This window comes from Sebastes fasciatus, chromosome 13, assembly GCF_043250625.1.
Source record: "Sebastes fasciatus isolate fSebFas1 chromosome 13, fSebFas1.pri, whole genome shotgun sequence".
Taxonomy (NCBI): Eukaryota; Metazoa; Chordata; class Actinopteri; order Perciformes; family Sebastidae; genus Sebastes; species Sebastes fasciatus.
The window spans coordinates 15,875,442-15,891,299 of record NC_133807.1 but is presented as its reverse complement, the minus strand read 5'-3'; the positions used below and the strand labels follow the sequence as shown (position 1 = coordinate 15,891,299).

Here is a 15,858-nt window from a genome sequence, read left to right as displayed (position 1 = left end):
CCAGGTGATGATGCAACGTAGACAACAGTCTTCAAAATGGCAGAACACACATATAGAGATTGTAGCCATTAATATGGAGTTGAGTTATAATCAGTGGTTTGTTAAGACTCAAGAGAAATGATGAATGCAGATGTTGAAAAGGCCAGATGTGCAAAGATGGTAGCATCATTCATCACATGACAACCAGTCCCCTGTGAAATATCTGCACTGCATGTAACTGACATCCATCACACTGACGGACAACTTTATGTATATTAATCAGATGTCCTGACATTTGCAGTGCGTGAATGACATCTTAATTAGATTCCAAGATGTGTTTATCAAACCCACTTGAGGCCTGATGAGTGACAGCGGAGACGATCACTGATGCTCAGTTATCCTTCTGGAAACATATACGGGCTCACTCACACACAGAGAGATGTTTATACTGTGAGTCTGTGTGAGAGAGAGGTATACACTGTATACTGCCTGATTACCTGTATAACATATTATTCAAAAGTCAAAACACACTGACTGATAATGAATGATATCTCCTGTGTAAAACAAGTGGAAGGAAAAGGAAGGAGAAGATGCAAACACCAAATTATTTCCAGTGTATGAAGCAAAATGAAAGATTTAACAGGACATTGCTTTATTCCTAGTTTGTACACCATTGTTCAGCAATGTACAACAATGTGCAGTAGTATTTCATGTAGTTTTGTCTTCTTACCCCAAATATAATGCATGCATTATGTATCATTGCCTGTTTGAAATAATACTCTTACTTTGAAAACATACTTTTAAGGCTGTGCAAAATTACTAGTGTGCAATAAATAATAATAATTATAATAATAATAATAATTATTATTATTATTATTATTATTATTATTATTATTATTAATACTAATATTATTATTATTATTATTATATTAGAATAATTAGAAGACAGTAAAAATAAGATTTAGAATAAAAGGAAATATAATCACAATAGGAACTGCAATGTTATATTTAAATGAGTATGTATATAATTTATATTATAATAATTAATATCATTATGATTGTTGTTAATATCAATGTGTACAACTCATTATAATTGTAATTATTGTACTTATTATTTAAATGATAACAACAACATCAGTATTAGTAAAACTGTATCACTGAGTTGTTTTAATAACAGTTTCCAGACAATCCTGAGTGTTTGCTGCCCTCCAGTGCTCACAGTGGAGAATTAAAAAAAAGGCTCAGCACTTCCGTTCCGTTCAGTACCAATATTATAGTAAATGTATTAATTTGTTTGTTTTACATACTCTATTTACATTGTTGTCAGTCGCCAAAAACGTTAAGTTAGACACAATAGCACAGTATAATATATAATATTGTTTGTTATCACTATTAGGTAGTCGTATTATTTCTTTATATTAATCTTGTCCTATTAATCCTGCACTTTATATCATTCATTTATTTATTGTTTGTTATGTTGTATAGTCTTAAATTGTGCAAAATAAATATATATAATAATAAATAAAATAATAATAGTACTTCCGGTTAAAACCATGAAAATAAAACGCACGGAAGAGTCTCGAGACCCTTTTTTTTAATTATTAACCCAAAATCTTTTTGACACAGATCATGATAAAAACAGATCATGATAAAAACAGATCATGATAAAAACAGATCATGATAAAAACATGCTGTAATGTTTTATCTTTAACATTACAAAAGGTTTTATTTCATTTGACGTTTAACCCGGAAGTCCTGCTTTACGGCAGAGAACCAGTTTCCGCTTTCCGGCAGCGCGTCACTTCCTTTCTCCGCGGCGCTCCGTTGGTCAGCCGCATCGTCCTGAGGATCCGGCCGGATTAAAAGACCGAATAGAGTGTAACATCATTCACGGTGAGATTACAATCAAATATACACAGACACATGAACAGACACAGGTTACAGTCGTGTTTGAAGATCAGTCGTAGCGAGTCGTGTGAACGTGAACGAGGCCTGAACCACAGTTAGCTTAGCATAGCTAGCCTGGTGCTAGCGAGGCCACCTGGCAACACGGCTAACGGTTAGCCGCCTGAGAGCTAACTGAGTCACAGCTGAGAGGAGATACACCACCCAGAAGAAATCAAGTCTCCTTTGATGTAATACAATGAGTTGGTTCCGCTGAATCCAGCATGTGTCCTGGTCTAAAGTCATGTGAGCTCATTGTGTTAGCATGTGAAGCTAACGTTAGCCAGGTGGAGCCAGCTGGTCGATAAGAGATGCTAGTAAACATGTACTCATATGGTATTTGTAACTAAACGTTACTTCACTTGAGTATTTCCATTTCATGCAACTTTATACTTCTACTCCACTACTTCAGAATCAAATTTGTTTGCCAATCACATGCAGTTTTTTGAATGCAGTATAAATGTGTTATTTTCTCCTATTATAAAATAGTGTATTTACATATTTCTGCATACTGGGGTCCCTAAACAGTCTTTGAATTACATACATTGGGTATCACTGTAAAGCTGAGACTCTTGTGGATTCAATGAGCCCAACTGTATTCATGTGTGATGATGTTAGTCCCCATAGGAGACATTTTGTAGTAGAGTATTTTTGTGTAGTGAGAGATATATATTATATAATATAATATATATATATTATAATATATATATATATATATATTGTATAATATTATATAATATATATATTATATAATATAATATATATATATATATATATAATGTTGAAGAGTTTGACTCTGGTTTTATGCATCTCTTTAAACGTACTTGCACAGAAATAGGAGAAAGAAATAGCAAAAAAAACAAAACTGGACAAATAAAGGCAAGGAATAGACAGGACTGTTACGTACACAAGTGGTGATAATATAGGTGTATATATAAATATTCTATACATTTATATATAAAAGGCACTAATGACCAACGATAAAATAAGAAATAGAATACGTCTATTTCATTTCAAAATTTATTTTGAACATGTAGAATACAAAAACATAAAATAAAGAAAAAGAATGATCATACCAAAAAGAGGACAGTCAGAAACAAGTAGTATTTACATACAATGAAAAGCAAAGGAAAAATAGTCAAACACTTGATGCCTTGATTTACCGATTCGAAAAGGAGTGAGAAGAAGTATAAACTTATTTAATCCCACCCCATCTTGTTTTGTCCACAACTCAAAGATATTCAGTTTACAGTCATAGAGGAGTAAAGAAACCAGAAAATATCACATTTAAGAAGCTGCAATCAGAGAATTTTTTCTTTAAAAAAATGAATCAAACCAATTAATCGATTTATCAAAATAGTTGGCGATTAATTTAATAGTTGACAACTAATTGATTAAAAGTAATCAGCAGCTTATTCTATGATAAAAGTGATGGCTAGTTGCAACTTGAGTTTTACTTTTCTGTACCAGCTTGTTGTTGGATGTTCAGGGGTCAATGATGACTTTTCCACTGCGCATCTGATCAGTGCCTGTTTATTTGAGTGCATTGCTGGAGAAATCAGTGCTGCTCATTGCCTGAGACCCTGTGCATGTTTAGACCTTTACACTGTTACTGTTTTAAAAAAAAATGTCTGTACATGATTTTAGGCGACTGGTTACAGATGTCTGACTTTTTCATTCTGACTTCAGGTCATGGCGAAGTTCAACGCCCCTGTGATCCAGGACAATCCGTCTGGATGGGGTCCATGTGCGGTCCCAGATAAGTTTAAAGACATGCCCTACCAGCCGTTCAGCAAAGGAGACCGTCTGGGAAAGGTTTGTTTTCTCACATTAACCTTTTCCACTCCAAAGTTGGCTGTTCCAAACTTAAGAAAAAAAGCTTCCTCATATGTGTGTTTATGATGTCTGTACTGAATATTTAACCTCTTTCAAAAGTGAAAGAGGTTAAATACTTATAAAGTTGTCTTTTGTTTTCCTCACGTTGTTTGTTCTCTCTGTCAGGTTGCTGACTGGACTGGAGCCACTTATCAAGACAAGAGATACACAAGTGAGTAAGACGGCTGTCCCCCAGATTTACCTCCACCTAAAAATATGATTTGGTATCTTTTACTTCAGATAAAAGTAAAAGCGGTAACCTCCTTCTACCTCCGCAAGGACTCAAATGAAGCCATTTTATTGATTATGGCATTAAAAATCTATTTCAAAATCGTAAAAGAAAACCCCCCAATAGCCTTAATATTTAAACAGCAAATGTTATGTGTTCACTACTGTTTGTGGAAGTGTTGAAATCTTTTAAACATCATTAGTTGGGTAAATAAAAGAAACAGTGATTACTACATAGTTTCAAGTTGATTTCTTATGTATTTATTTTGTCTTCAGATAAGTATTCCTCTCAGTTCGGAGGCGGTAGTCAGTACGCCTACTTCCACGAGGAGGATGAGACGAGCTTCCAGCTTGTGGACACGGCCAAGACGCAGAAGACAGCCTACCAGAGGAACCGCATGAGGTTTGCTCAGGTACGACAGACCACAGAAGGCCACAGACGCACCGAACACTGACCCTGATTGTAGATTTAAAATACAGGTATTGTATATTATATTTGAACTGGTCCCATAACATGTTTATTTGTTTCAACAGAGGAATCTGCGCAGGGACAAGGACCGTAGGAACATGACTCAGTTCAACATGCAGACGCTCCCGAAGAGCGCCAAGCAAAAGGAGAGGTGAGAAACGTCCTGTTTTTAGCTTACTTTCTGTCAAATGTTTCTTTTTTTGGATCCCAGTATGACATCACATCTGCACCTTGTGTGTTGACCGTTGATCATGTTGTAAAGACTTCAGTTTAACTTCAAGTTTTTGTCTGTTCAGGGATCGTATGCGCCTGCAGAAGAAGTTTCAGAAGCAGTTTGGTGTCCGTCAGAAGTGGGACCAGAAATCCCAGGTATCGATCGGTTATTCCATTTTATTACTGTATTAGAGCTGCAACCAGTAGTCATTAATCGATTATTCATAAGACAGGAAAATAATCAGCGTCTATTTTGATAATCGATTAATCGTTTTTTTGTCATTTTTCAAGCAAAAATGTCAAAGATTAGCTTCTTGAAAATGTACTGCTTTTCTTTGTGATATACAATGTTTGGGTTTTGGGCTGTTGACTGGACAAATAAGGCCTCGTCCACACGTACACGGGTGTTTTTGTAAACTGCGTGTTTTGTAAAAAAAAAAAAAAGAAGACCGAGAAATTAAAATAGACATTTTTCACTATTTTCTGACATTTTATAGACCAAACAATTCATCGAGAAAATAACTGTCAATGAAAATAAGTATAAATTACAGCTCTAAACTGGATACTAAAGACAAACGTCTGTTTTTGACCCCAGGATTTTAAAATATAAATGTCAAAAGGGTGTATTTTGAGAGTGAGGAAGTTCTCTAAGTATTATTGTAGCATGTTGTTTAGGGTTTTGGTGACATGGGTGTTAACATTTGTTCTTCGCATACAACCCCCCCCCCCTCTCTCTCCCTCTCTACACCCCTTCTCTCCCTCTATACACTCCTTCTCTCCCTCTGTACACCCCTTCCCTATGTCCATATACTTTATGGCCCAGCTGAAACCCAGAGACTCCTCAGTGGAGGTTCGGAGCGACTGGGAGGTGAAGGAGGAGATGGACTTCCCCAGACTGATGAAGATGAGATACATGGAGGTGGCTGACCCTCTCGACATGTAAGTGAAACTCACCTGCTCTTTGTCATTGAACGTATAAATCCAGAAGGTTGACGAGCCGTTGTTTCCCTGCAGTGAGTGCTGCGGTGCTTTGGAGCACTACGATAAAGCTTTTGACCGGATCACCACCCGCAATGAGAAGCAGCTGAAAAGCATCAAGAGGATCTTCCACACCGTCACTACCACTGACGATCCGGTCATCCGCAAGGTATTCAGATTGTAACATAATGAGCCGCTCCAGTAAACACAACATCAACCAGAACTCGCTGATTCGATGCTCTCTTTCTACAACAACATTTTGTTCTGTTTCCAGCTGGCTAAGACTCAGGGTAATGTGTTTGCCACCGACGCCATCTTGGCCACCTTGATGTGCTGCACACGCTCAGTCAACTCCTGGGACATCATCGTGCAGAGAGTGGGCAACAAGCTGTTCTTTGACAAGAGAGACAACTCTGACTTTGGTGAGGCTTTGACAGATCTACTGACACACAAAGATATGTTAGACCAGTCTTTATGTACTCTTTTTACTCCACTACATTTGTCTGACAGCTTTAGTTACTTATCTTAAGCTAAATAAACTCTTTAAAAAGCCACTTGTATCAGCTGGAAAATGCATCGTCACAAAGCTCAGAAGAGGGCTGTTTTTTCTGTAACCATGAAAAGTTGTCTTTTCGGAGATAAGGTGGTTCTCACAGGACTAGGGTTGTAACGATGATACCACTTCGATACCACGGTCCAAAACAAAACAATAAACACTTTGTGTTAAACATAACTGATTGTGTTAAAATGATATTGTCACATATCAATCGCAGGCCCCTGAATTTCGGCAAATCGTAGCAGACTTTTTGATATCGGCACATCATATCGTTATCCAAATAATCAATATAAATATCATATCATGTTGATCTTATATGATCTAACAAAATAATCGACAATGAAAATAATCGTTAGTTGCAGCTTGAGATCCCGGTTTGAGTTTTACTTTTCTGTAGCAGCTTGTTGTTGGATGGTCAGGGGTCAATGATGACTAGCCCACTGCGCAAGCTGATCAGTGCCAGTTTATTTGAGTGCATTCCTGGAGAAATCAGTGCTGTTCATTGCCTGAGACCCCGTGCATGTTTAGACCTTTACACTGTCACTGTTTAAAAAAAAAAAAAAAAAAAAATCTGGATAAAACTTGTATACTTTTACTTCAAGTTTTTAATGCAGGACTTTTGCTTGTAGTGGAGTATTTTCACAGCGTGGTATTAGTACTTGGATCTGAATACTTCGTCCACCACTGCATTTTACCTTCCAGTTGTGTTGTTTTAACATCTGTAACTGCTCCTCTCAGATTTGCTTACCGTGAGTGAGACCGCCAACGAGCCGCCGCAGGATGAGGGCAACTCCTTCAACTCTCCTCGTAACCTGGCGATGGAGGCCACGTACATCAACCACAACTTCAGCCAGCAGTGTTTACGCATGGTGAGAACACAACACCATTTAAACCCCTTACCACTAGCCAGGCTAGCTGTTTCCCTCTGTTTCCAGTCGGGGAAAGGGAAGACACAGACAGATCAAGAGATGCACTGATCACACATCAACTTAACCGTACTTTTATTTTCTGACATCAAACTTGAAGAGGAGAGAACACAAGTTAACCTGAATTCACTATTTTATGAACATTTGTCATGTTTTTGTTTTCTTTTATTCAGGGTGGAGAGCGGCACAAGTTTCCTAACTCCAACCCATTTGTGGAAGAGGATGCGGACAAGAGTGAGGTGGCTTCTGTAGCCTACAGGTAGGCACTGAACCCTGTTGGTTAGTTACTGTCACTTAAATTAAACATCTGTAACAGCCGGGACACACTGGACGCATGAGCAGCGCATGTGTGTCGCAGAACCTGTTGTTTTTTATTTCGGCGCCCATGTTAACAGGTTAAAGCGGCGCGGCTGCGTTTCTTCTTGAGATTCAAGATCTCGCCTATTTTTAACAACGAGCTGCGGTTCACAGCAACAATAGACAGTGAAAATGATCTTTTGACAGTATATTGACATCGTCGCAGCAACATTACTACAAACTTAGTTTCAATGTCTACATCTGTAGAAAATGTAAAAGTTAATATTTAATTTTTAACGCAACACTTTCTGTTTCTGTTTCAAAATAAAAGCCCCCTAATATTTTTTCTGTGGCCAGAATTCCTTCATTTGTTAACACAAGGCTTTTATTCTGAAATAATTGCAGGTCAGTGTTGTAGAAAATGCAGTGACTTGCACGGCTTACAAATTAGCAAACGCCTCTTAACCTTTTTCTGTCTAAAATAAATATAAATGACATTTATAATGAAATGAAATGGCCATTATGAAAGGCAAAATCTATGTAGAAAGAAACAGCTGGCAGCAGCAGTTCAGTGAGGCAGCCGCCACGTGCTGCTCATGCGTCCAGTGTGTCCCGGCTGTAAGCCTCTACATAGCTTAAAGTACTTACAAGCTACTTGTATGTGAAATATTCGATTTTTTTCATCCTATGATCACAAGATAAATAAAACTCTCCTAACATGCACTCTCATATGTGGGTGTCATTAGATGTAATAACTTGTTTTTGTTTTTTTAGGTACCGTCACTGGAAGCTCGGGGAAGACATTGATCTGATTGTCCGCTGTGAGCATGACGGAGTGATGACCGGTGCCAACGGAGAAGTGTCCTTCATTAACGTCAAGACCCTCAACGAGTGGGACTCCAGGGTAAGAGGCAGTGTGACGGGAAACAGGTTTCAGTAGTGGGTGATCATCGTCACACTTTTTAGCTGACGTGTGTCGCCTCACTGTGTTGATCAATTCGTTGATTTAACGGCCACAGGTGTCGCTGTTAACAAGCAATTTCTGATTCTTACATAGAGTCCCTTTAATGCCTTTTTTTTCAAATTTTCACAACTAAAAAGCCTTTGTTTCTCTCTTGCATCATCAGTATTGTAACGGGGTGGACTGGCGTCAGAAGCTGGACTCTCAGCGAGGAGCCGTCCTGGCCACCGAGCTGAAGAACAACAGCTACAAACTGGCCCGCTGGACCTGCTGCGCCATGCTGGCTGGATCAGAGTACCTCAAACTGGGGTGAGGAACTCACACAAGAGCTCCTATCACACTCTGTACATGAAACAGGAGATGTAGAGATGGAGGCCAGACCATAATATTAACATTTAGATTCTACTGTAGTGTCACCAAGAATATAGAAACACTAAGGACATTCAGCATAATAACATTGGGTTACTGAAGATGATTTCTGTTAATGTTGATAGTTGACTTCTCAGTTTATTAGGTACACCTAAACTAATGCGCAACAGTCCTGCAATAAATCCTTGTGTTATAAAGAGAAGTGAGTTTGTTATTTAACCTAGCCTCATTGATATAAATGGGATGGACAAAATAATACAAACACCTGCCAGTATAACAGTTCAACATCACTATAAACTAAAGCCTCCTACGGATGTCATGATCAGAAAGTTAGTAGTCGATATCAATAGCAGTGAAATTCCACGATTCTCGATACCAATTTGATACCACGGTAAAAAGTAAAACAATAAATCCCATTCTACTTCAACATCCACTCTTTTACAGTAGAAACCGCTTATAGTGATCCAAAGCTTGGACACAATCATTCCTATACAAACGCTGTTTTAATAATTCACTTAAAGTAATCAAGTAGTCCGCTTACAGTGTTCATTTTAGGTCTTTTCATACATGACAACATCATGATACAAACTAATATGTCTTTAATTAATGAAGCACAAACACATTGTGCCTGTTGTAAGGAAGGATGCAGTTACCTGTATAGAGACAAACACATATTCTAACAGAGCAGTAGTTTGTTAAAGCGTGGACCGACTGACGTCGTTGCATATCTGTGTGTTCTTCAGGTACGTGTCTAGGTACCATGTAAAGGACTCCGCTCGCCACGTCGTCCTGGGAACCCAGCAGTTCAAACCCAACGAGTTCGCCAGCCAGATCAACCTGAGCATGGAGAACGCCTGGGGAATCCTCCGCTGCGTCATCGATATCTGCCGCAAGCTGGACGAGGGCAAGTACCTCATCCTCAAGGACCCCAACAAGGTGAGCCGTCACTTCCTCTTCATGCTTTGTTACAAGGATGCATAAAACCTCCCTGCTTTAAAAGGTAGTTATACTGTTGAGCTGATGGGTCAATATTCTGTTGTTTTTTCGCAAACAGCAAGTGATTCGGGTGTACAGCCTGCCCGATGGCACCTTCAGCTCTGATGAAGAGGAGGAGGAAGAGGAAGATGAAGAGGACGAGGAGGAAGAAGGTGAGATTCAGTTGGTATAACTACTTTTTTACAGCTAAATTACCGCAACTTCATCATCGTCATCGCAGCACGTTGGATAAAAGCGGCACGGCTGGTGTTTTCTACACGTTTTAGATGCGGCATGTGAACGGCTCCTTAAATCACCTGAAACTATGAATTGTTGTTTTCGAGAGGACTGAGGAATGTTTGCTTGACATCTGGGCTGAAGAAAACATACAGAATATCTTCAATAAGGTCCACAAAAATAGTGACGTTTATAAAGTCATTTCAGATCAGTGCCGAGTCAAAGTGAAAACACTTCAACAGCAATATATCAGTGAGTAAGTCAGTGATTCCCTGCATAGAAGTGGCAGCTCTCGAGACAAAAAAAGATGCATTTGCTCAGCTGCTTTCAGCTAATTATTTTTAAATTTGGTCCGCTTTAATTTGTGCACTGTAAAACGGAACCAGACTAAATAGAAAACAAACCAAAACTATCAATTTCAGTCTGATTCGGACCAGCCAAACCGACTATGGCTTGTGAAAGCGCCTGTCAGACACTGTTTGCATATTAAAACTGTTTTCTTTTCTCTCCTTCTAGATGAAGAGAACTGAAGTGAGGAGTCATCTCCAGTGACTAAAGCAAGCCTTCACCATACGTAAAGAAACACAACTTAATTCCTTTTGACATTCAATAAAGACAACATATTGGCCAACTGTGTTTATTTGTGGTTTCTGCTCACGTGTCTTAGTTTTTTCCCAGTACAGAAGTCCAAACAGGTTATCAAGTAGAGATGCACCGATTGCTATTTTATTGGCCGATTTCTTAAAAGTCTGACTTGCCAATTACGATTTATTTTTTTTGCTAACTCCAACTCAACTAATCCAATAACGGCAATAATCCAAAACCCAATGGAAAAATCCCATTCGCTTTCTGTCGAGGGAGCCAGGGTGATGCTAACTTCCTGGTTGGACTATAAAAATACCTCATCCCTGCATCACTCTATTTGCCTTTGCCCAATACTCATTTTTACTGAGTACAGTGATTACAATTACTGGGATTACTCTGAGCAGGATGCATGGGAATGAATAACAATAATATAAGTGTCTGATCTAATCCTCCACGGCTTATTTTGGATTTACAGTTGTGATAAATTGTGAGATTTATGTCTTCACTGAAGAACTTCCATACCGACGGTGTGTGTGTGTGTGTGAGGCTGTGACTTTACTGTGTGCTGATGTAAAACAGTCATGGGACACGTGTAAATGTGACCGGGCAAAAAAATCTGAAATATGAGACTGATCGGTGCATCTCTATTATAAATAATTATTGTGATTTAAGTGCAAGACCGACAGTATCCATAAATTTTGGGGATCTTACAGGATTAAGTGTGAATATCTTATGGTCGGTGTGGCTTCTCTGTTTACTCCCAGATGAACTTCAGAGACAGATCACCGAGTCTCTCCTGAAGGAGTTGATCAACTCTTTGACTCTGAGCGGCAGTAAAGGTGTTCTTCCAGTCACCGATCTTACCTGCAATGAAAAGAAAAAAAATAGAACTGATAGCTGTTTGTGTGTCTGCACAGGAGCTGCAGTTATATTACTTTACCTTTGCGCATGAAGTCTCCCTTCATCTTCTCTTGTGGCAGAAACTCGTAGTTGGCTTTTGTGTCTTTCTTCATGCTCTCAAATGAAGCTTTTTCCACAACTTGCTCAATGGCTGCTTCACTCAGGTTTTTCCCTAGGAAAGTGCAGATTTTGGTTACTGCTGCCTTCAGGTGCTAAAAGAGAAACAGAAGCCCACAAGTTTAAAGGCTAACCAATACGTTTTTACCGTTTTTATTAAGAGTTAAAATGTTCAAATGAATGTATCCAAGCCACACAAATGCTTAACAACCACAGGAAAAAACACATCTTACCAAGATCATGTCCTCATAGGTCAGGAAGAGGATGTTGTACTGGTCTCTGTTTGAATGCCACTCCCTGATGTGGTCAAACCAGGATGAACTTCCAACTGTATAACAGATAAAAGTATAGAATGCCATAAAATATTATAGTATGACAAAAAGCCATAGTATAGTGTGCCATAAAAATATCATTTTCATGCTATAGCATTTTTCTTTTCTTTTTTTCTTCCTTTATTTGACAGAGGAAAGTTTACAAATAGTGGGTGGAGGGGGAGGGATGACAAACATTTTTTTATGCCATTTTTTGAGATACAATCCTGACTTTTTTCATTATACAATATTATGACATTTTATGAGAATTTACTATGACTTTTTTATGACGTAACATAACTTTCTTTTATTTTTTCCACAACCTATACTATAATTATTTTGGACATACTATACTATGACTTTCAAACATTTTCCGACATACTACACTATGATTTTTATTCATGAAATATTACGACACTTTATACTATGACTTTTTTTCAAACAATTTTCGATATACTATACCATGATTTTTTTTTGGAAATTGTATGACACACTATACTGACATTTTTAATGCAATTTTACGACATGCTATACTATACCTTTTTTATGAAATTTTATAATTTAAAATATATCAGCACTGGACTCTGGTCATCATCGTTCAGACTCTGGAGTCGAGGTTCCTTACCGTCGCCGCTCAGATACTGCTCAAAGAAGTCCTCAAAGCTCTTGGGAGTCTCCATGTCGCACCATTTACCACTGAAGTTGTAATAGGAGACGATATTGTCCTTTGGATTCCGCATCACATAGATAATCTAACATAAAAACAAATCAGCCCAGAGATGAGTACAAACCGTTCTCTCCTCCATGCCAAATTCCATTCAAATAAGTCACATTTATTGATACCTTGATTTTTAGTTTAGGCACATATGTACATACCTTTGAAAGCCCATTCGTGACAGAAAAAAACATTAAGTCACAACTTTTTTACTTTGAACGTCAAATGTACAATTATCGTAATTATGACCAACTATCTCATAATGTCAGTAAGTAGCCTCTCCCGTGTGCCAAGCGTGTTGGAGAGCTACGGTGGCCGATGCGAAAACGTGAATGTCCCTCTCTAGAGCCAGCTGGAGCAGAGTTAGTGCATAGAGTGTGTGTGTACGAGAGAAGTGAGTGGTGAAGCAAGAGAGAGAGAGCGGCGGTGACTGTAGCGAATAACGTTATATACATGTAAGCGGCTCATTCTAAGGTAACGAAAACACAATGATTCTTATTTTCAGGTGATTATACACTAAAGAAAACATGCTTATTAATATTATATTCAATTTTCTGCCAATAGATCCCCCTAATTGTTACACACTGGTCCTTTAATTTCTTTATGTAACTGAATGGACGGAGGAGTCAAGCAACACAGTTACCATGGTTACATGGGTCTTAAGCCTTCTGCATGTGATCAGCGGTAAAGTTAGTTTGCGCTGGCTGAGCCATTGTTTTCCACTTCCACCACTGATTTTCAGATTTATCATTTAACTTTCCTAATACATCTTTTAAACTTTTAGATTAGATGAGTTTCAACTTTGTTGTCATTCCACAGAGTACATGTACTGAGTCAACGAAATGCATTTTAGCATCTAACCAGAAGTGGAAATACCAATGAAGTGCAAAGTAATATACAAAGTATATTAAAGGTCCCATATCATGCTCCTTTTCGGGTTCATACTTGTATTTTGTGTTTCTACTAGAAAATGTTTACATGCTCTAATGTTAAAAAAAAAAACTTTATTTTCCTCATACTGTCTGTCTGAATATACCTGTATTTACCCTCTGTCTGAAACGCTCCGTTTTAGTGCATTTCAACGGAATTGCAACAGAATTGCGTTGCTAGCCATCAGCTTGGGTCCATGTGTACTTCCTGTCAGCTGATGTCATTCACATACACTGCAACAGGAAATAAACTGGGACACATTTAGAATGTTTACGTTTAAAACTGAGTAAAGGGTCTAAATATTGTATATTCGTGACATCACGACTGGGCAGAAATCCTAACGGCTTGTTTCAAATGCAGAGTTTCTGAATATGGGCTGTGTGTATTTCCCTGTGGATTGAGTGTTTCGATACTTTCACAGTATTTATATAGGACTTAAACCTGCTTTATAATAAAAAAAAATATGAAAATCTCACTTTTTTATAATACGGGACCTTTAATACACATATTCATACTGTTTTGGACTTCCATAAAATACTGACCTTTGCCTTCTTGTCCTTCAGTCCCGGAGGCACGAGAGCCGGGGGTAGGTGAGAGGTGAAGAGCCGTGGAGAGGGTCGTAGGGGGAAATCTTCTCGACCCACGCTGAACTCCAGCCACGGCATCTGCTCCATGTTGTTTGCATATTCATGCAGAGCGCCGTCTAACTCACAGATGGAGATGATGATCTGTTGAGTCCATATAGTACCTGTGGGTCATCATGAGACATCACACCTGATCAGTAAATGTGCTCCCAGCAATGGACAAAAAACTGTAAATGCAAATAATGTGATGCACAACAGTTTGTCTCCCTCACCTGACTTTGGATAAGTGACAAGGAATACGTCACCATCTCGAATTTCAAAGCTCTGGAGAGAATCTATGTGCTCTGGAGTTGTGTCACCAACGGCAAAGGTGAAGTTTTTATACCTGCAGAGATAGTCGGTGATCTGCTCCATGTTTCTCCTGAATCACACAGAACAATGAGAGAAATGTTAGGGACCAGAGTAGAGCAGAAAAACCTCTCAGCTCACAGCTGCAGTAGCTGGAATGACTTTAACTGGACTTTGATTTGTGCATGTTATTGCCAGTCGGCTTCATCATGTATAGGCATACATCTAAAATACTAACAGCTGGGTGCACACTGCCACCAACAGTAAGCTTGAAATATAACAGTGTTGATGTTTTAATGTTTAAAAAACCTCTGGAGTCTATTAACCTGTGAACACTGAGCATATTATATTAACAGTAGTATAACCTTATATATCATGTAGAGGCAAGCTTAGTCTGTAAACCATAGGATTTTTTTGTAAAACTTTGAATTATTATCAGTGATTTACAGGCATACATAGACTGTCAATGAAAAAAAGCACATTGATGAGTTGGGATAAACTCACTTTACATTTGAATAGACTATAATGTGTTTTTGTGTGTATAAATAGGGAGAGAATATTTTTTACAACCTTTTCTAACAGCAGTTATCTGGTAACTTACATAACCTGTTTCCATATTAAACCTGTTTTGTTCACGGATAGAAAACAGTTTTCTTTTTTTTTGTTCTAGATGAAGAGAACTGAAGTGAGGAGTCAGCTCCAGCGACGAAAGCTTCAACACAATTTAATTCCTTTTGACGTTCAATAAAGACAACTCATTGGCCAACTATGTTTTATTAGTGTTTTCTGCTCATGTGTGAAGTCCAAACATGGGTTATAAAGCATTATTGTGACTCATATCATAACAGCTACTGTATGAGAGAATGTGTGTGTTCTTATAAATCAGTAGTGGCAGCAAACGCTTCAGGGTGTCGGGTCAGGACACTATGTCATGCTCAGGTGTGATTGTAGAAGAATAAGATGCGGAGTCCAAGTGTATGTTTATGGCTGTTTATCTCAGCAGATGAAGCAGACAAATAATAGTTTGTGTGGTTCTGTAACAACAAAACACAACAGTAGAGTGATTAGAACTAATAGTGAATAAACATTAGCAACAAAGGTGAGCCTAAAATAATACAGGCATCTACATAGAAAAAGGCTTACATACAGTTAGAGTTACTAATTATTAATACTAGTCTAATATATATACATTAAACATAACAAACTCACATTTACATGGACGCACACAGAAAGAAATGTCCAAAGTCCAGCCGTCCTCTCCTCAATTGTGTTTCACTCTCAGTGCTGTATTGGGGAGCCTGTTCAGTGCACAGCGCATGATCGGGCACAGGTGATTGGGGGAGGAGACATGGCCTTTTTTA

General features: G+C 38.3%; 2 protein-coding genes across 3 annotated transcripts; one reads left to right on the top strand and one right to left on the bottom strand.

Moving 5' to 3' along the window:
• The first annotated feature begins 1,732 nt into the window (after positions 1–1,732).
• eif3d (eukaryotic translation initiation factor 3, subunit D) lies at positions 1,733–10,638 on the top strand. Its single transcript, XM_074655798.1, has 16 exons — positions 1,733–1,872; positions 3,613–3,738; positions 3,925–3,970; positions 4,303–4,439; positions 4,561–4,646; positions 4,792–4,864; positions 5,532–5,647; positions 5,723–5,855; positions 5,961–6,108; positions 6,981–7,111; positions 7,342–7,427; positions 8,240–8,369; positions 8,593–8,735; positions 9,539–9,731; positions 9,850–9,943; positions 10,524–10,638. The coding sequence occupies exons 2-16, from the start codon at positions 3,616–3,618 to the stop codon at positions 10,535–10,537; spliced, it is 1,653 nt and encodes a 550-aa protein (XP_074511899.1). The 5' UTR covers positions 1,733–1,872; positions 3,613–3,615; the 3' UTR covers positions 10,538–10,638.
• Positions 10,629–15,806, bottom strand: LOC141780532 (amine sulfotransferase-like). 2 transcript variants are annotated; one of them, XM_074655799.1, is made up of 7 exons: positions 15,707–15,806; positions 14,422–14,570; positions 14,108–14,313; positions 12,546–12,672; positions 11,843–11,937; positions 11,533–11,704; positions 10,629–11,456 (listed from the first exon to the last, which is right to left on the bottom strand). In XM_074655799.1, coding segments are annotated over exons 1-7 (861 nt in total). In that variant the 5' UTR covers positions 15,709–15,806; the 3' UTR covers positions 10,629–11,346. The 2 variants fall into 2 exon arrangements, with proteins under 2 accessions (XP_074511900.1, XP_074511901.1); XM_074655800.1 differs by lacking the exon at positions 15,707–15,806 and having other exon boundaries at positions 14,422–14,683.
• Positions 15,807–15,858: the final 52 nt, after the last annotated feature.

Coding starts and splice junctions, on each gene's coding strand:
- LOC141780532 (XM_074655799.1), bottom strand. Junction 14,314..14,421: donor TGTCACTTATCCAAAGTCAG/GTGAGGGAGACA, acceptor GATGACCCACAG/GTACTATATGGACTCAACAG. Junction 12,673..14,107: donor TGAAGGACAAGAAGGCAAAG/GTCAGTATTTTA, acceptor TTTTTATGTTAG/ATTATCTATGTGATGCGGAA.
- eif3d (XM_074655798.1), top strand. CDS start 3,616: ATGGCGAAGTTCAACGCCCCTGTGATCCAGGACAATCCGTCTGGATGG. Junction 5,856..5,960: donor ACGATCCGGTCATCCGCAAG/GTATTCAGATTG, acceptor TTCTGTTTCCAG/CTGGCTAAGACTCAGGGTAA. Junction 9,732..9,849: donor TCCTCAAGGACCCCAACAAG/GTGAGCCGTCAC, acceptor TTTCGCAAACAG/CAAGTGATTCGGGTGTACAG.